Genomic DNA, 21,092 nt, shown 5'->3' with positions numbered 1-21,092 from the left:
GGGGGGGGGGGGGGGAAGACGAGATGAGACGGACAGACGGGACACACACGACCCCCAAACCCAAGGTACTGATTTTCCAGCAATCTTTCTTTCCCCTCTAGTAAGTGTAAATGTGGTCTAATAATTTGAGCCAAAGAAAGACAAAACCTCACTAATTCAGTAAGCTGAATTCTCTCGCAAGCTGCTTAGCTTTTATTTTTTGGAAACACATGTGGGTTCACACAGAATAGTGCTTAGTTTGTATAATTTGATGGGAGGTACAGGATAATGATGCTGGTGTGGAAATAGCAGCTAATACATCTCTACAAAAAAAGAAGGAAAAGCATTAGACCTCTTAGATGAAAGACAGATGCTTATGTGTGCTTTTCTGCAGTCATTTCAGGAGGCTTGGGAATAGGTCCCCCTGAAAGGGTTGGCTCTGAGCTCTCCTGTGCGCTGTCCTCTTGAGACAGGACTTGTGATTTTTCCCCAGCAGAATGGTCTTGTTGATGTACTGAGTTATGTGCTGGGCTTCTTGCTTGGGCCAGCAGGTTCTTACCTTTGGAAAGGTTTCATTGAGGGAGTTGTGACACATTTCCCAGCAAAAAATTTTAGTGAAGTTAATTTTCCCATATAGCTACTGGATGAGGTCAAGACTCCTGACTGAGCTTTGGATGTTATATTCTGATGGCCCTTCTATAGAAGAAGGTATTGGGGAACATAAAGCCAAAATCAGTGCTGGGATAGGTATACTGCAGTGACTATCCTACTTACCTACTGAATTTGTCCTAGGGCTGTTAAGGTTTTTCTGCTTTTTTTGAATTAGTAATACAAGTAACTTCTGAATTAAGTAGGTCAGCTACAGAAAAATAACCAAGCAAATTCAGCAATTGTTTTTGTGTGTCATGGCAGTAGATCTGTTGAGTGTCTGCTCAGAAACAAGCCTCTTCTGCTTTCACTCATGCTTGTTGTTAGAGCAAATTTAGATTGTTTCTGTTTTAAACCAGCAAGCAATGTCCAACAAGTTAGACAATTGTAATCATAAATCCCTGGAACAATCTGTGTTTAGAGTGCATAAAGTAGATGAGCTGGTAAAAATTGTTCTGCATCAGTCTTTCAAAAAGGGAGCCAGACTCTTCAGAACAGATCTGGGCACCTCTTTAGCACAGAGAGGAATTTTTGTTGGATGTAAGCGCCTTCCCTGGTATTTGTAAATATACTGATAGGAAACTATGAGATTTGATGGACATACTTAATTTGCAGGAATAGCTTGCTTGGGTGTGGTGGGTTTTTTTTGTTATGAAGCTCACAGTTGACTGGTGTTAGCGACATGAAGAGTCTTCTGTGCAAGGGCTTTTTGAAATATGCTTGTGTCCAAGTGAGAGTTTTTACCAGGTTCACAAAGATGCTCTTTGTATGTAATCAGAGTGTAATCAAGAGTATACCACTTATCTTCAAGTATAATGAACTCTAGTTTGAGCTAACTCAGAGATGCTCTGCACACTTCACATTGACTGTAGTTTTCTCAGATTTCTCCATGTAAATGTATCCTTAGCACAAGAAGGGACAATTCAAATTGTGCACTGACAAGCAACTAACTCAAATCTCTTTGTGGACATGAAGGCTAAAGCAAAAATGCCTATTCTCAGTGTTCATGGGGACTTTGTAGCAACAAACATCAGGATTCTGCCTGATGGCTTCATGAAATTTTTAATCTGTTAGCACAGATCACGTAACAGAAGTCTTCATCTGATTTTATGGAGATGCTTTGTGCCAGGCTGAGATACCTTCTCAGAAAATGGATTGTTGGTTGGGGGTGGATTGACTACCTAAGTTTTAGGCTGTAATAAGAGGCATGTCTGTTGGTCCATAATGTGACCTACTTTTGATAAAAATGAAAGACAAAAGGGAATGGTTCAAGCTGTGATCAACAAACATTTTTAAAAAATGTGGCATGTACACTAGCTGAGCTCTTCTCTTGTGCACTGATGAAGATTTGTAAGTGGTCTTTCATATTGAAGTTAGCCACAAAATAAAGTCGTTTAAGTGAGGGAAAAAGCTTTCTGTGCTTGAAACATGTCAAGGTAAAAAAGGTTTTCTAATTTTGGTGAAGATTTTACAGAGCCTGTTATCTGTTAAAATGTGTTACAACTAGACAGAAAGTCATTGCTTTAACAGTGACTCAGGAGGAAAAAAAGGTTGATGCAAAACTAAGAAATTACAGTAATAGGGCAGAAACTGAAAAAAATTCAGTCTTCACTTGCAATCCTATTGGAAGGACTTTGAGGTCAAGGAGCAGACAGGTCACTTGCCTCAGTGCATGTAGTTTGAAAACTTTAAATTAAAAATTGAACAGCTTTCAGAAATGCTGTTGACATACAACAGCATTTAAAACACTGCATGTGAATGGCAGGACATCTTATTAAATCTGATAAATTAAAAATAAACAATCAAAGCTTATTTTGTTGACAGTGATTTCTGGCTTTAGGGCCTAGTAAGACTTCTTACAGCTCCATGCCTCATGATGGTGGCCTATTTTAGGTATGCCAGTTTTAAATGCAGAAGTGTAAACCACCCTTTTTCATCTGATAAAAACCTCGTCTTGATTTAGGTTCTCTTGAATGGATAACTTGTCCTTATCCTTTTGTAAAAATAATTGGGTGTGAGTTCAGAAGGTTTTATTGCAGATTATATTGAGACAGTATAGTAAAATCAAGGATCAGATAGTAAATTGTTATCCTTCTGCCATAGGGGAAACAAAAAGAAAATTTATAGCAGACATTTTTGTTCATTCAGTCTGTTGCTTTCCCATTCCTGGGCCCCTTATCAGTTCATGGGGTTTGAGTTTGAAAGAGGGGAGAGCTGTGGAGTTTGGATTTTTTGGTGGTGGTGGTGCTTGTGCATTTTTTTTTTTGTTTTGTTTTTGCTTATTTACTTCAGTAAAAATGCAGGAAGATTTATGGTTTTCAATTTCTGGATTCTTGCTGTCGTTCTACAGAGAATTTTGGTGAAATGAAGTGAGTTTCTAAATAAAGCAGAAACATCTGACAAATAAGCATTGCAAAGTAGTACAATTTTATCACTTCAAAGGGCATGGAAAGGAATCCAAACCTGCTTTGAACTGGTTAATGTGTGACAGCTAACAGTATCAATTATTGTAAGACTGATATTTCTTAAGTTGAAAGTTTAGAACAAGCCATTGAGTATTTTCTTTATATCTCCCCATAAGTTTTTTTTTTTTTAAAAAGCATGTTTAATTACATGAATCAAATATTCATTAGCTCTGTTAGCTTAATGGGGGGGGGTTGGGGTGTAGCCCTGTTTGGAAAGCCAATTATTGCAGACCTTTTAGTCTGTTTAAAAAACTTGTAATCCCTATTTACTTGTTGTGGGCTCTATGGTGGTTTGTGCATCTTCAAAGCTGCTGAGAAACTGTCAAACATGGATTTGCCAAAGGGCAGCCACTGTGGTCAGCCTGGAAATGGCAGATGACCTGCTGGTATGGAAACACTACATTCATGTGCTATAGGAGGGCCCTACAGGCATGTTTCCAGTCCCCCAGATGATTTAACAGTAGCTATATGTTAGTTTTTGATCAAATTCGGGGCAAAGATTATATGTGGCAAGTAGGACTGTTTGATTTGTAGTAACATCCGGAGAAACCCACCAAAAAAAAGGCATCTTTTTACTTTTTACCTCCTCCTTCATGTGATAATTTAAAAAAAAAAAGTGTTTATTTAATGCAGACTTTGCTAGTGCTAATGAACATCAGCCTACAAGGATGATGAGGGTCAATGCTAATTTCTAGCTAATTCTGGGATTAAAATGTTGTAATTTGTCAAGAGGAAAAGCAGTAAACTAAAAAGGTAATTAATTAGTAACGTTCAAATAGCCAGTAAAGGAGAACAGAAAGAGCTCTCTAAGTCAGTGGGGGCATTTTCCTTACTCTTTTATTAGAGGCTGTTTTATCAGTGGTATTGCAGTTCTGTTTCCAGTTGATGTGCTCACGACAGTTTGTGCTCATTGTGGATCTGACCTGTTCGTATTTCTAAAGAGAAACTTTTAACAGGGTGTTGAGTGCTCAGGAAGTGGAGCCAGCATATTTTTAAGCTATAATTTTATGAACATGAGGAATCAGATGTATAGCATGGAGCAGTGGGAATGGCTTCTAAAGAGTCTGCGGGTTTGGGGTTTTGTTTTCCCTGGGTTGATGGCCAGGTGGGATCCTCAGCTCCCTCTACACAGCACCGTGCCCACTGTGATCACTGCAAAGAGCAAGTGGTGCCCAACTGGCATTTACTTTCTTCCACCAGGGCAAAGTTAATTTCTGTTTGCTTTTTGGTTTTTTATTTTTACTTCTTTTTAAACTTACTCATCTGTTGTAATAGCGGCTGTCTTTGCCTAGTTGGCATTTGTTAAAGGGCAAGTGGGAAACCCAAAATGGTACTTTTACTTGTTCAAATGTACATACAAATGGTGCTGCTTCCTATCCTCTATGGGGAGGTGGGGAATCGTTTTGCAAAGGATTTCTTGACCCTTTGTGGAGAAAAACTGATCTCTGAGTTTGGGGTAAAGTATGAGGTCTTGCTGTCACTGTTGTAAGTAATCAATTTGAGAAAAACAGACAGGATCCAAAATGCAAACCAGCGCTTGCTTTCAAGGGGTATGGGACACTCAGAAATGCCTGTCATGGTCAGGCAGACGGTGCGGTATTTATGGGCCTGCAAAGGCTGAGTGCTTTCCATTCTGGTGCTCTGCAGTAACCCACATTATCTGAACTGGCTGGCTGTGGGCTTTTTGGTTTGGTTTTGTTTTTAAATGTGGCTTTAGACTATGAATGAGGAAGCTGGGTTTAAAAAGGTTCTTGAATTCTGAGTTTAATTCCCTGGTTTATGTTGGTCTTTCATTTCTAGATCCAGAATAGATGGGGCTGCATTTGGCAAAAAATGCTTGTCCTTTAATTTCTGTATAATTGAATACCAGCTTTCAATTCAGCTGTACTGGAATCCATTGAAAAAGAGATATTAGTGTGGTGTTTGTTCAGATTTACATGTTTTAAAGAGAAAAGCTGCCAATATACTCAATTCTGTTTTCCTTACTCTTTCACAATAGTTCTTCCCTCTTAATTGCAGTACCTTATGCAATAAATAGTCCCATGGGTTTCTGTAAGATTGCTTAGGGAATTGAATACCACAGCATTAGCAGAAATGGAAAAAATGAATAGTGCTTTTAAGAAGGGCAACATTTGGTGAAATGCTTATAGTTTGTACATGTATCAAACATCAATTCTGTTTTGTTTACTTATGAATCTATTTAAATTATTATGGAAAACTATCTGTGAGAATTATGTTAATGATGCTATTTAGGGTACCTGGTGTGACATTTGGGATCCTATTGATTAAATTCTACTTTAAAATTCTATTTCAACTCTGAAGAACAATTTTTATACAGCAAAATATAGCTTGAATTCATTAAATTTTTGTATGAAAAGTAAAAAATATCTCTTAAATTTTACCAGTTCCACCAAAGGCAATCACATGGACATGTCTCATACACACTTGATTTGGTGGTCAGACCTGCTCAGTATTATAAGCATATAAAATGTCTCTGTTAAAATTGCTTTATTTCCCTTGAGTGTCCTAATAAGAACCATTCCTTGAGGGGATTTTTTTTAAAGCTTTTTTTCAAAAGTGGATAAAGACCAGAAGAGCATATCAGGAGAGAGACCTTTGTGGGTTTAAGTTTTTCTTGTCCCTTCCTCCCTGACAAACCTGGCCAAGATTGTCCTGTGTTTTGCTGCTGTGTACCCTGTACACATCCTTACTCTGGTTTTGCTGTCCTTGTGGACAAGCTCTGGTTTGGGTCACATGCCCATTTCTCCAGTGCATGTGAAAAACACAAGCAGCAAAGGAGGAGAAATTTGTGTTCCTGTTTAGAAAATACCAGATTGAAGCCGAAAATTTTTGGTTTAGGTAATGGGTATAACATCAACATACAATTCTATTCTCTTTTTAAAACCTAGAAAAACACTGTATCTGCTTTGTCCTGGATTTATCTAGGCTGTTCATTAGCAAGACATGTCATTTTAAGAATGGCATTTAAGCAAGCCCAGCTGGTTTGCTTAGATTTAAATGAAGACCAGCTATCTCAGCATGAAGCTTGTTGGAATTGCTCCTTGTGGAATTTTTTTAACTGGAATTTTTTAATCTGCTTTTGAGTTTACTAAATTACTTTTATTTTTCTTTTAAATTAGCTTGTTTATGGAACTGCCTTTCTGTTGGAGTTATATCATGGCTCTCTCATTCCTTCAGTCAGCAGGAGAAAAGCAAAACAGAAGTTGAAAGATTTGTGTGTAAAAAAAAAAAAAAAAACAAAAAAACAACCCCAACCAAGCAAACAAACAAAACCCCCCAAATCAAGTCTTACTTCAAAGGAGACTGACTTTGCAAGTGCCCAGAAAATCCATCCAATTTTTTTTTGTGTGTTTATTTAGTGAATGTTGCTTGATCTTGCTGTTGATGGTGAAGGCTGAGCTTGGGTTACTCCATGAATGCATGAAGCTGATGAAGTTGTCTTTCATTTCTTTTGTTTTTATTCCACTTACAGCACTCCTCTGCCCTGCCTCTGCTTGTAAGTGTTTCCTTGTAGGGCCTTGTAAAATTAACGTCGAACACTGATTGACATCCCCTTCACTGCCTGTCTTAGGCTTGACTCTTGTCTGGCTCTATTGCTTTCTTTTCAGGAAATTGTTTGAATTTCTTTAATAGACAAGACTGGAATTTTGGACGGTTTTCAGCATTTTGGTTCAAAACATGGACATAGATGCCCTTCTGTTACATGGCTATTAGTGTTTTACAACTCCTTAGAATTAAAAACTAAATTTCTGAAATCAAACTCTATGAGCAGTTTGTTAGCTTCTTCAGCTACCTTTTTGGTTATCAGCTAACAGCAATGGCCAGCATTGTTTTGGTTATGTCAGTGTTGAACTAGAGAATACAATTCTCTCTTCTTTGTCATCTTATACTTTAAGTAATGTACATGTTTCCAGTGTAGCTAGATTACAGTGTATTTATATATAACATGTACAGGGCTTACGTGCTTCTGTTTCATAAGCAGAAAACTGGACTGCTTCCTTCTTGAGCTCAGCAGTGAAACTGGTATTGTCAGAGCTCTTTAACCCTAAAGCAGGGAATTCACACCGGGTGCAGTGCCACTGATGTGGTTGATACTATGGAACTAGCAGTGTGGTTGCAGTCTGCAGCCAATCCAGATTGTGACCAAACTTTTACAGAGTGTAGTAAGGTTTTTTTTTCTCTTACAACATACAAGGATCAAATAGTGAGTTCATTGATACACTGCATGTATCTTTGGATATATGACTTCCCATCCGCCTTGCAAATAGTCATCAAAATTATTTCAGGCTATTGAATTGTCTTTCATGGTATGGGATTGGTATCAATACATGAAGAATTTTTCTTTGAAAAAACAAGGAAAACAAGGTGATCTGGCATCACCCATCTTTCTTTACCAAATGCTGTTGCTATAACCACTGTAACATTGCTTAGGACTTCTCTTTCATCAGCTGTGCTGTCTTAAACATAGTAGAAACAGCAGTTGTAGCTTAAAATGGTGCTTAAAATGGGGCTTGCATGTGGATAAGAATTCCATGATTTTTAAGAGCTTGTGGTCATTCAGCTGCATAAATGTGGAACTAAACTACTCAGTTTGTTGTCATGGTCCCTGCTGGCAAATGAAGTTTTAGGAAATTGAAGTTTTTAAAGTGGAATCAAGTATTACGTAGTTCAAAGATGGCAGAAGTTCATACTGTTCATATATTATGATTCCTATACCGACTTTGTAGCTTTCATGGAGATTCCAGGGTTGAACTCATAGTTAATCATAGTTAGATTTAGTTGGGTTTTATGAGTGGAATGGTGGTCTTTGAGTATGTAATACAGGCTCTGTAACTCATATCTAAAATGTATCAGACACACGCAGTTTATAAACTGTATGAATTTATGGATTGTGTTTGAATCTGTGACAGCTTCATGTTTTAGCAGAAGCGTTTGGAGGATGAGCATTTGAGGCATAGCTCAACACTGTTTAAACTTTATCGTTTAGAAAATTGTATTAACTGGGTAGCTTAAGTTGCTTGTTGCCTTTAAGGACTTTGTTTGAATTTCCACTGTGCAAAAGGAGTCCTGAGGCACTAGCTACTCTTGAAATTGTTTTATGAAAAAGGCACTGTTTGGAGGAGAGTATCATGTGCTCCTCATCTCTGCAAGCTGCCCTGCTCTTTTCATTAGTTGGTGCTTCTCTAGGAGGCATTCCTCTCATGTTTTTGTTCTATCCTGTTTTTTTGTTTTTTTTTTTTTTCAACATGAAAGAAGATGCTCTGTTTTATGTGCTTGGAGGAGTTCCTTTCATCCTTCAGAGTGATGTTACTTATTTTGCAATGTAATTGCCTGTATGAGCTTGCTTTAGAGCTGTAAGGCTAAGTATTGTTTTTGTTGGCAGGGTTAGAATGTTTGCACATTTACCACATGTCATTGATTGATAACAGTAATGAAGTAAATAACTGAAGGATTTCACTTGTTTTCTTTTTTCATTCTTCTGTTTCTCACAGGTTCATTGCTAAACCATGTGCCTTAGGCCTTAAAGTCCAAGCCAATGGACCACAGAAAGCTCAACCTAATGCTATCCTGGAAAAAGTTTTCACAGCTATTACAAAGGTAGAGTATTTAACTAAAATATTTACCTCATAAAGTGGGATATGGCAATATAAATGATGTCTGAACAAAACAAAGCTAGCTGTGAAAAGCAGTGCTTCATTTTTACAGCTAAAATCAGAACATACAAATGTCAAAGTTCTCATTGGTATGCCATCTTGATCAGTTGTGCATCCCTTTGTGACGTCTCCTGTAAGCTTTTAATCAGAAACAGAAACACTTTGTAGGTGCCATATGGCTACCTACTATTTTTTTTGCTTCTCTTTTAGAAATTTCTACAAAATTGTTGTCTTTTTTTTTTTTTTTTTAAAAAAAAGAGTGAATTGTGAGCCAGTAAGATTAATTTTACTGTGTTTTCCATGAAACTGCAAAGCTACTCCTAGGGTAGGGTAGCTCCCTGAGCACAGGGTGCTGATGGCTTGCTGGTGTCTCATCTTCTTACATTGTGATGAATGTCCTTTGAAATTGTGGGGGTATGGAAAGAAGCTAGAAAAGTGGGGGGAACTGCCTGAATAATATTGTAGACCTTACAGATTATTTCTGGTACAATATAATTTTTTTCCCCAATGCTTAACGTTTCTGTCTCTACAGCTCTCACTGTATAACATCTCAAGTATGTCATCCCGTCAGTGCTTTTGAATCACCCTATGCTTTCCTGTAGTAGTGGGGAGTGATCATGTGTCCTTTAGCATCTCCTGAAGACCTCAGTGGTCAGCTACGTTGTAGCAGAAAGGCCTGTAGGAACTTCCCAGTCCCACCTCGGCTCCAGGCTGCAGCTGGGCACACTGCAGCAAAGGCATCAGCCTAAATTTCAGAGAGTGTAAGTCATAGAGGGCAACCTTAGGTTCAGTGTCAGGGAGTGAATGTGCTGTGAATCTGTCTTGCTTGTGTGTCCTCCCTATCCATGGCACTTGGTGTGGGTTTTGTCCTGTTTTCAGGAAGGGAATCACACATACCTTGTTTCTAAAAGCTGTGGCACATGTGCTCTCTCCCAGACTCAGCTGGAGGAAGAACGGGATTTTTGTTTGGTTTCTTTTTACATTTTTCCTTTCAGAATCTGCTAGTCTGACACAGGGCCTGAGTGTGAAGTGATCTAACTGATGCCCTGTGAGTCATGGTAGGAGCTGGCACACATGGCTCCCAGTACCCAAGTGTACGGAGATGAGTGGGAAGAGCTCCAAAGGAAAGTATCTGCTTTCCTGCAAGAGTTTGGTAGGGCTGTCTAGTAGCTGCTCTCAAAGAAACTGTCTAATTTAGCTAGCCGCCTTTTTTAAGAGTCATGTGCAGCAGTTCTCTCTAGTCAAATTGCCAAGAACTGCATCAATCATTTAGTTTTTCTAAAGTTACAGAAAATGGCTTTTCTTAACCTTCCATTGAGAAACTAGTGGCTACTTTGGTTGATTAAAAAACTCTTTTTTTGAGATGGATGTGCGCAAATACCTCACTCTTCTCTTGTCCTTTCCGTTCCCCTTCGTTCTTGTCTTTTTCTGGAGGCTGATAGATGAAACTTCAGCCTGATGAAAGCTTTGCTGTTTTACCTCTTGCAACATTTTAAAAAGTCTTCATCATGACAGCTCTTGTATCTCATTCAATGTATGTTACTGGCTTGCAGAAATAAAGCTAAAGCTCCAGAAAACAGATTGTCCAAAAGCTTTTTCAATTTCTTTAAAAAAGAATGTGATCAGGAGAAATATATTAATAGCCCTCGTGCAGTATTGTACATGTAGAATACTGCTCTTCTCCATATAGTAGTCAAATTAAGGACAGACTCATCTTTTGCCCTACCTCTGCACTGGTTTGCAGCTGCTCTAATGGAATGAGAGTTCCATATTTGCTGCTTTTGGAGAATAATTTTGTGTAGCTAATTTTACAGGAAAAAATTCTCTCTCCCTGTTGTCAAGGTGATTTTCCTGTTGAAGTTGTCACTTTGTTTAATGACCTCATTTTTAAACATTAACATGCACAAACATGGGAATAGATCTTCTTTCTATGTCAGTCAAACAATCTTCACTACTGCAGCAGATCCTGATTCAGGAGGATGGAACAGGCATAGCATGTGGCAGGCAGGGAGTTGTATGTAAGCCCCACTGCTCAAGAAATTCATGGCATTCTATCCCTACTTATTATCACTTCACAAGTTTCAATCAAGTTTTCATCCTGTTGTCCCCTTTAAGTTTCTTATTAGTAATAACCTGCGTGCAATATTACAGCATATGTCCTTCTATATTAATAACAGTCTCTGTAAATGTATTTTGATATGATCTGCCAGAAGAGATTTCTATGAAAGTAATTTTAATTCTCTGTATCCATGTGTCGAAAAAGCAGCCTCTAAGACACTGAGAGGCAGTTACAGTGATTCTAAATTTAAAGTGAAGTTACTGCACTTGGTCAAATAAATAATTTTTATCCTTATCTCTAATGTAGCATCCAGATGAGAAGAGGCTGGAGGGCCTCTCCAAGCAGCTGGACTGGGACGTACGCAGCATTCAACGTTGGTTTCGACAAAGGCGCAATCAGGAAAAGCCCAGCACTCTTACGAAGTTCTGTGAGAGCATGTAAGGATGAACATTCTCTTCTTGAGTCTTAATTAGTCTTTGTCCTTACCAGTTTTCCTCCTTGTTTTTCACAGGTATTTTTGTAGAGGGGTAGAAAATGATACGAATTGGTAGAATATAACTTCTTGAATAAGAAAAAACAATCTTCTTCCTACTGAAGTAGTCAGATTGTACTTTCAACAGCGAAAAGCTTTCAGAAATCATGTGATTGTGATTCTGTACTGTCAGGGTGCCAGCCTGATCCTTTGAGACAAATCACCTGGTGTTAGGGTGGGAAGCTGTCTTTACAACACAACTTTTAGCTATACAAACTGAGAGAGATCTGAGGAAGAGGAGTAAAGATAAAAAGCCAGTTGAGTTGTTAAACTCCTTTTTTGTTTTTTCTCATCCCAGTCTTGTCCCCTTTACTAGTCCATTTCCTTGGGTGCACTGAACTCTGAGAAGCTAGAGGCTTCTATGCTTTCTTTAGGAAGTTACTTTTCACCTGCCAGGGTTTACTTCTAAGGAATATTTCCCAGCACCCAGCTGCTCTTCAAACTGATTATTTACATAAAGGTCATTTTTCTAATTAGACTCCATTGTTTCTAGTATCTGAATTACATTTCCACGCCAGCTGGATGGAACATATTAATGCTTAATCTGCATTGAAAGATCATGGAAAATTAAACCTACTTAAAATGTTGATGTGTTTTTCTTAAAGGAGGACTGATAGACATTGAATTCGTAACAAAATACAAAGAACACCACAAGTTTATTTGAAGGACTCATTAATTCCAAGATTTACCCCTCTGGCATTGCTGGATGTTGTTCCTTTGATGTGGAAGGTCATGCATTTAAGGCAAATTTTGCATGCTCCAAATCAAGAGACTTGGCAAATATTGCTGAGGCTATAAACAAGTATTGGCTTTATTACACACTGTTGGTCAAGTAGTTGTGTTACTGTTGGCTTAAAACTCTAGTTACACTTTTTGTTAGCTGGAAAAGAAGTGTTAGGTGGAAATATCAGCAGAAATAGAGAAAGCCTATCTAAGTTAGAAAGCAAATCTTAGTTAATCTTGTTTTCTAAAGTTTCTCTTTTTTTTTATTCTTAAATTATTTCTTTAAGAAATCTTTCATAAAGAAATCAAAAAACCACTACAGATCATCCAGAGAGAGAGGGGATTATGTGTGTGCGTGTGTGTATACATATAAAAAACCCCAAGTTTTGGAATATACTGTTGTATCATTCATGCATATTACCTAAATATATTTCATACTTTTTCCTTTTATAGGTTTACTAAGTATTTTCCTTAAACTATATTTTCCTGTTCATAATATGATCCTGAATAAATAACGTATTAAGGCATTTTTATCTAAAGTCAAACCATAGATGGAGTGTTAATTCAAATAGCAACTGATACTTTCAACTAAGGACTGAATAGGTGAGAAATCAGAAGAGTTACTGTTCAGCATATTGCCTCTCTAGCTCAGAGAATTAGAGTCCTTTATTTTCGAAGAAGAAAGATGAATTGTCTGAAGATGATTGCCCTTTAATAAACCGAGGAACTTAACTGTCAGAATGCTTAAGTCCTTTCCTTGGTATTTACAGCCAAAATCCACCCGACTTAATATTTAATAAAGCCAGGCAGGGTAAGATTATGGATAAACCTAGTCATCCTGTTGCCAGCAGCTGGTGGTCTTAGGGTTGCTAATTTCTGAGATTAGTGAAGAACAACCTTTTTTCTGCGAGGGTTCTAGCTCTTAATGTATACATTTGTCTGCTTAACTTGTAGGAAAGGCTGTAAAATCTTGGAAGAAAAGTAAAACTGTATTACTGCTAGAGCTAGCGTATTTGAGTGGTATATTTAGCTGCTTCTGTAAGTCAGGTCAAAGACTTAACTCTCTTATGTTGGTGCCAGCAGATTTGGGCTGACCTAGAGGTAGAAAGTACTTAAACATACCATGAATACAGGCACAGATAGGAAAGTTATGGGTGCTGAACTTGCTCCTTCGTGGCATACATTATGGAAAAAGCATACAAATGAGAGCTATGAATGCAAACTGGAAGGTAAGGTCAAGCTGTAATGAATGCCATTAACTTACACTGACAGAATTAAGGGACAGCTTCATTTAGAGAGTGCTACTGGGCATTACTGCAATATGTGTACTTAATAGTGATGATAATATCCAAAAATAAGCAAGGTGGTGTAAATATAATGTGAATAGTTCAGGTTCTCTCTGCTTGTGGTTTGCAGAAGGTGCAGTGGGAGTTGCCTCTCCGTACGTACATGCTGCTGTGAGAATGTGGTGTTATCCAACTGACCATGTGTGCATTGCCCTGGTAGCATTTCTAGTGGTGCAGTGCGTGCCACCAGCTGTCTTGTCACACATGCTGGATGGAGTTGTGGGCAAGCAGTCAGAATAGCACAGAGAAGCCAAGGATACCCTTTTTTCCCCTCAGTATGGGTGTTAAACATCTAGTTAAATCTATCCATCAGGGCACTAAGTGAGGTTCTTCAGTATGTTTGGAGCGAAGAAATCCTTCTGTATGAGGTCTGTAGTCTTTTAACAGCTATTGAATTAATGGGGTGGCTTTTTGTATGGCAGCTGCTTTGGAGCTCCAGGCTGCATAAAGCACATGTTCCCTTGACAGTTGTGGGAAGTCTTCAGTAACTGGGGTGCCAGTGGAGAATTTCATAGCCCTGGCAGAGAACAAAATGTGCCCTTATGTAATAAACAGGCACAGAGCAAGCAAAATGACAGTGATCACCACCTACACTTTCAACTGTTGAGCTGCTGTTGTCCTTCCAGAGAAGACTTCAGTTTTGCTGGCAACTGCATTGATTGACTGTGACTTGGGAAGAAAAGTGACAGAACCCACAGCAAATGTGGAGCTGCTTAAAAAGAGCTCCAGCTCTTTTTACATGGAGACAATTCAGTTTACTGCTAGAAGTGTTCCTTGGGCCCAGAGTGGCTTTTCCATGATGCAAAGAAGGCAGCTGTGCCAGAAGGGCTGTAGGCCATTTCTGACTGCCTTATATTTCTTGCCAAATGTGTAGTGTGGGTACTATCTAAGGTAGAGGAGTGTCAATAGGACAAGGGCTGAGAGTGAAACTCAATGATAAACATGCTTGGCTGGGCTGAATGACACCCAGGATCCAGGCCCAAACAGATTAAAACAGTAACTTAATAATTAGGTCCTTCTTGTTCCACATTATTCACTTGCTCTACCCCTTCCCTTCTTTTTCTTTTCAAGCAACTTCAATTCTAGTCCTAGAGTACAGAGAAACTCCAAAACCTACACATTTTTTGTTTTCAAAATGGAACAATTCCTTTGCTGCCAGCCTCTGTCAGATATCCTGAGCATTAGCAGTTGGTGGCTATATGAAGAAACAAGCAATAATAAAATCTCTTGTCTCTAGACACTGTTTGTGCCACAGCATTGTAGTAAAAATAAATTACTTCTCAGGGATTTTTAACCAGAAATCACTCCACAGAGTTTTGTGTGTCAGCCTGAAAGAGAAGGCACCATTTGATTATCAGAACTGTGGAGACCACTAATGGTGAGACTTCAGTGGCATCATGTCTCTGCTTAAAATTTCAGATGTTATGGTGGTAAGTACCTATATAAAATATGAAATAAATAATTTCACCAAGTGAGGATTTGTGATCCAATATTAGTCAGAAAGACAGTAATAAATGGGGTGCTGAGGATTATTTTGTTAGCAAGTCAATGAATTGTTTCTCAAGGATTTGGTGATTCTGACATGAAACTTCGAGTTAACAGCAGAGTGTTTGTAGCCACTAGGAAAGACATCCACGTAGTATAACCTCAAATTGTAATGCTCAGGCACTTACTATATTAGCTGCAGGGGAGAGTCTGTCCATAGCTTTTCTTCCCCCTTGTGGGAATTCAGGCAGTTTTGCTCCTTTCCTCAACTTGGAAGATGCAAGGTGAATAAAAGAGAAAAAAAAGTGGTGAATTGAGTGTGCAAAGTGGACTTTTTCTACTGCCATGCATTTCTGTTGCTTTTTATTCCTTTCTCTCTGTCCCCATGGCACAGTCTATCATCAAGAAAAGACAAGCTTTCTCCTGAACAAGAGTAGGATAAGGACCTTGTGCTCAGCACTTTGAGTATGCAGCACATGAGAAAACACAGAAAGTGTGGATTACCTTGAATCTTTTCTGAAGCTTGTGAGGTTTCTGTGTTATTCATGGAGAGTATCTGCAGTACTCTACAAGGCTGGAAGTTGTTTCTGCAGAGGACTATCAATCTATTTATAGTCAGGTGATATAAATTGGATTAAATGCTCTAATGACTCTGCTGGAGCATAGCTCTAGCACAGAAATGTAATTTTTAAAAAAATTTTAAAAGAAAAAAAAAAAAGGGCCTGACCATAAATAAGTTCCCAAAAAGGTCTTAAGGAAGAATTTTACACCTGAGTATAGTGGCATGGGAATTCCAGGTGTGGAATACCCCCCATGGTATTGGGGAAAGGTCTCCAGGGTATGCTGGGGATGGCTGGGAGGATGTAACTCTTAGAAGACCATGAATGGTGATTTTGCTGATTGCCAGACAGAATACAGGATCCAAGAATGTCTTTATTACTGTCTGATTTGTCAGAAAGCCAATGCAATGGTGAATCCCAAACCAGTTCCAGTTTTTTCCCAGTTTCAGTGTATTGCACTGCTGCTTACAGTAACTACCAGTGCATAGGCATGTCTGCTTTTCTCTTAGACTAAATAGTATAGAAAGAGCAAACATCCTGTCCTCCTCCCTTGTTGAACAGAGCAAAGGGAAATAACTTGTGATGCCCTAAGTTATTTGCCTGGAACTTTGGAATGTCCTCAGGCTTATGAATTGCCTGTCCTAGTAAGCAAGCTGTTTATTGAAGACATTTACATAGTTTCCAAGGTGTGGCTGGTAGAAGCGTATGGCCAAGAGAGTTTTTTGAGTTTATGCAGGATTCTGCATGTGAAAACATGGAAATGTGCAGACTGAAGAACCAAAGATTCTTTTTTCTCCTCATTCTTCTCTAGAATAAGCTTGGATACTAAAGTATTTGTAAGTGGGGTTTTGATGTAGGGAAGAGATGAATCTGTCTCATCTCTGAGCCAGAACATACTCTTTCTCCTAAGGAATTGAAATTGTATTTATGCACATTGTTTTTGGGGAGATTTTATCTATCCATAAACATATATATATGTGTGTGTGTGCACGTGTATGTGTATAGATAGAGACAGAGATATACAGAATATTTTTTTTGCTTATCATGCACATTTGTGTGAAAATTTTATGAGCAGTTTGCAACTTCTTGGCCATATTGCTTTTCTCAACTAGCAGAGTAATTCTCTTCTACAAAATTGTACTGAAAAATAACTATGCAAGGGAAAAAAATTGAGACAGCTGCTTGGTTGTTGAAAATCTGAACTGTGCTGATACAAATCTTAACAAAGTGCACAAAATGATTCATCAGTCTGTGCTTTGTGTGTAACAGTAAAGCACTAGAAAGTAAATAGGCATCAAAAAGCTTCTAGCTCTGAATTTTTAATAGCCTCAGGCCCTCTTAAGTCAGCTTCTAAAACACTGCTAAATATAATGATCTTTGAGATGCCAGCAAAAATATGTGGTAGATGGTATTATGGGACCATTTAATTCTGATTTGCGAATACAGGTTTTCCGGTGCCTCAGTGCTACATGCAACGGAGGCTCAACCAGTGTTTCACAACCAGAAAAGGAAAAGGGCATGGGTCTGTAAAGCTGTGCTATGTGCTCTGGGGTGGGTGTGAGAGTTACTGTGCAATGGCCATAGAATTACCAAATCTCCCTCGTTTTCCTTAGCTTTTTTCAGCCGGACAGGAATGGCTGTTCCTCCTTGCTCTCTCGCAGGTATGAGGCATAACCTCTCCTCTGCTGCCCTGGTCTGTTCAGGAGATCTGGTAACTCAACCAGCTGCTTGATGAAAAGGAAACTGCATACCTAACTGGTGTGCTGATAAAAAGTTAGAGGTTCTCTTGCTATGATAATTCTTGATTTTTTTTTTTTTTTTAACTGGGCAGATACTGCCTCTCCTCCTTGTAAGATCCTGCAGTAGGCTGTGTTCTGCTGTGGGCAGTGTGCTGCATCTGGGTGCTCCTGGGACAGGTGCTTCTGTTGACAGATGATCTTGGGATAGGAGTCTTGCCTGAAAGAGAAAGCATCAAGGAAAATTCAAAATTTCTGGAAGTCACTGTGAAATAACAGCAAACTCTGCAATGAGGCATAGTACTGGAAGCCTCTAAGCAATTATTATGATTTCTTTTTTCTGGAACACTTTGTAGTGAAACAGTTAATAGGAATGATAAGTATTTACATAGGTGAAAAAAAGTGAGTAATTTGCATATTTATCGTGCTGATTCTTAACTTCCTTACTTCTTTTTGGTATTTCAGTTAGCTTTCTGTGACCTTGAGTAAAACATTAATCAATGCTTCACAGAAACCATTACGATACTGGAGCAGCTACTTCACATTTCTGTTAGTGGTGTCTGAACACAGTATTGTGTGATACCGTTGAGGAGTAGGAATTGTATATTTGTCTATGCCTCTCTGTGTCTGGATGTAGATTTTTGGCTTTGTATTTGTTTTCTTTTTTTCCTTGCTCCCTGTTATGGCCTTGAAGCAAAGGGATTTGGACAGGAAGAATAAGACGAGAAGTATTCCTTCAAACACAATTGCTAGGTTTATAACCTTCTTCAGCTCAGGTCAGGCAACAAGGTGGTTTCCCCAAAGCTGCTAACTCAAAACACCACCATGTTAAAACAGACCCGTAAAGGGAAAGATGGGGAAGTTGGTCAGCTGCTGTGATTGACCCAGTTTCTCCCAAGTGCCAGTGTCAAGCTGAGAAGTTGCCCAAGCTAACTTCTTTTAATGTATGGCAGCATGAAGTAGAGGCTAGACAGTGTGAACACAGATTTTTATTTAAACCCACTCAGCAAAGTGTAGCACTTTACAGAATAAATTTTGAGGCATCCTACTTTGAAGAAATTTTTCAGTGTTACCGTTTGCTGCTGCTATCTGTATGCTGTGCCAAGCTTATTATATCAAGAGGAAAGAGGAGCAACTGCCACATGATCTGTCTTTGTAAAACAGTGTACCCTTTTCAGATTAATTATCTGAGAAACTACTCTTAGTGTAAATCTTCAGAGATGGCAGGATTTTTTTGTTGTTTGAACCAACAATTATATTTTTATTTTTTTATTATAATGCATTTACACAGAGCCCCCATCCACAGTTTTGACTGTTTTTTTTTCCATCTGAAGTCCTTATTTTTACTAGTTGCACTTGAAAAAAAGGTAAAGTTTGAGTCTGACAGCCTTCATCAGAAGACCACTTTAATGGTGTTTTCTGAAGATCTTCATTGATTATTTATTTATTTATTTGTTTATTCTTTACTGAATGTCATATAACTAAGTAATGCGTATCTTTCCATTAAAAGATATGGGAACTTCATGTCAGTGAATCCTGATAGCAGTATGTCATAAAACAGCTGGTGAAAGTAAATTGGTGCTCTTAAATAGCCATATATTGCCTGTAGAGCAAGAAGTGTGTTCTTGTTTGGTTTGGTTTTTAACCACTAGAAGAAGGGAGTCATAAACCTGCTGTGTAATATCTAAGGTAGAAATGCTAGAGAAAGAACAACTAATAACAAAAATGGATTCTTGGTATTATCAAACTTCTGAGATTCTGTTACTGTTTTTATTATCTTAAATGTCTCTCTAAAAACAGCAGCTCGAAGATCTCAGCTCTCATTTACATGTGAAAAAATGTCTAAAAAAGTCACCTTTGCCTTCACAATGGAACCAAAGCTGGAAAAAGAGGTTCACTGTCATGCTCCATTTTGCCCCAGGTGGTCTCATCTCCCATGGGCTGCACTTCATGAATACTGATTTGCTACTGGACTCCCTTCTGTGGTGATGCTGCTACCTCTTAACAAAAGGGAATGCAGGCAGTATTGAAAGGGTAATTCATTGAAAAGATAATTCACTCCAGGAGTTCAGCCAGACGGATGATACGGATATAAAATTTGTTAAATCCCACTCTTCCGGCAGGCATAGTCTTGTTATCCAAGCAGAGCTAGTGCCTCTACGTTGTGTCGTAGGGCAACCAGCACATGCTTGGTGTCAGGCTATAAAAACACCATTCTGGCAAGTTGCAATATGTCAGTCTTAGTAATTCAGAAGTGTGGATCCTTCTTGCAGGGACAGAAGAAAAGAAAGGGGACACACACACACACACACACACACACACACACACACACGACAAAAAAACCCACAAACTCACAAATCCTTGTGATGTTTCAGAGCTACATTTCATATGAATATAAAGTAGATCTGGGCATGTGCTATCCAGTGTTCCAGCCCTCAGCACTGTGCATATGAGCCTATCCAATGTAGTTGGTCTCTTGCAATCTCAACTCTGTGAAATGTTTGGGTAAGGATTCATACATCAGGTGCTAAAGATTTAATTATGATGTTAGTATAAGGCAAGGGGGAACAACAAAGGCTACTTCTTAGACTACTCAGGGAATGCTGTCTTTGAAGGGAATAGAACTGTGACTGGTGAAATCTACAGAGCTGAGTTGCCTGTCATTGTTTCCCATGGTGCTGCTAGACTGGTGTGAGCAGGATAAACTGTTCCATGGCCATTTTAAATTAAAATTTTCATTAAATGTAATGCAAAATTATGGTCTTTGCAGATGCAGATAGCACAGTGACTGTAGATGCTACAAGGATTGTGCAGGAGATCAGAGACAATGGAAGAAGAGAGAGGGTCACCTTAGTACAAGATAAAAACATATGGTAATGGTGACTTGGATAAAGAAAATAAATAGAGAATAGCAGCTGCCTATCTCATTGTGCAAGAATCAGGAGGTATTAAATGAAAAAGAAAAGGAGCATATTAAAAACTGAATAGTGTTTCACACTGAGTGATTAAACAGGATTTAATGTTCTTTCATGGACTTCATTGCTCTTCTGAGGCAATAATTCACCAGTAATTTGTAATTAAAGATTGTTTTATTTATTTAGGCAGCCAGATTATTTGGTATTGTGCTGATAAATAGATTGCATCCATAGTTTGCTTAGAAAACCATTGTGAAGACTAATCGTAAGTCTTTAACTGTAAAGTGTCAGGCACACTGAAACTGGAGTACAGAGGTAAGGAAGAGCCATGTGAGCAAATGGTGTTTGTGGCATGACAGGCGTAGCAGGGAGTAGGGGCTCAGGTGTTGGCAGAGTCAGATTTGTGAGGCAGCTTGGCGAGGGAGGACATAGGTTTTCAATGAGATGTGAAGGGAGTTGGAATCTGTGAAATTGTTCCAGAACAGGGAAGATGTGACCTTCGCTGTGTGCAAGAAGAGTTTATTATAGCTGCAGGTAGTAGGGAAGTTGAGGTGAGTCACGGATGCCAAAAAGGGTACTCTAATTAAAGTCATCTAGCAAGTGACAACTGAAGTGTAGAGAGTAGCAAATATGGTCTGGCAATTGTTATCTGTAGTAAACATGTAAAATACTGCGATTTTATCACAAGATGTAAGAGTTACATATAGACTCTGGGATTGATACATTCAAGGACCTATTGTTCTCTTAAGAGTATTATGTCTAATAACATCACAGAAAAGGAAGAGACATGTGCTTGAGTGCAAGGCAAGGCCTCAGTAGAAGGTAAAAGAGGATGAGGCATTTGTACTGAGACTCAGTCAGGGAAACAAGTGCGGTGCAAAAAGGCCTGGAGTCATGTTTGGGTATATAAAGCTGACAGAAATCCTGCTCCATTTTACATCAGGGCAAGATGTTACTTCTTGAGAGTAG

At 38.7% G+C, this 21,092-nt stretch overlaps 1 protein-coding gene across 3 annotated transcripts in view; it reads left to right on the top strand.

Annotated features, from left to right (window-relative positions):
- CERS6 (ceramide synthase 6) overlaps nucleotides 1-21,092 on the top strand; it is a 122,898-nt gene that overhangs the window by 24,923 nt on the left and 76,883 nt on the right. For all 3 annotated transcript variants that reach the window (XM_026852850.1, XM_026852849.1, XM_026852848.1), the window contains exons 2-3: nucleotides 8,606-8,711; nucleotides 11,133-11,263. In XM_026852850.1, the coding sequence (XP_026708651.1) occupies nucleotides 8,606-8,711; nucleotides 11,133-11,263 (237 nt within the window). The remainder of the gene's footprint in view (nucleotides 1-8,605; nucleotides 8,712-11,132; nucleotides 11,264-21,092) is intronic.

This window comes from Athene cunicularia (genome assembly GCF_003259725.1).
Source record: "Athene cunicularia isolate RWA chromosome 7 unlocalized genomic scaffold, athCun1 chr7_part1, whole genome shotgun sequence".
In the NCBI taxonomy this organism is placed as follows: Eukaryota; Metazoa; Chordata; class Aves; order Strigiformes; family Strigidae; genus Athene; species Athene cunicularia.
This window is presented reverse-complemented; position numbering and strand designations above follow the sequence as displayed.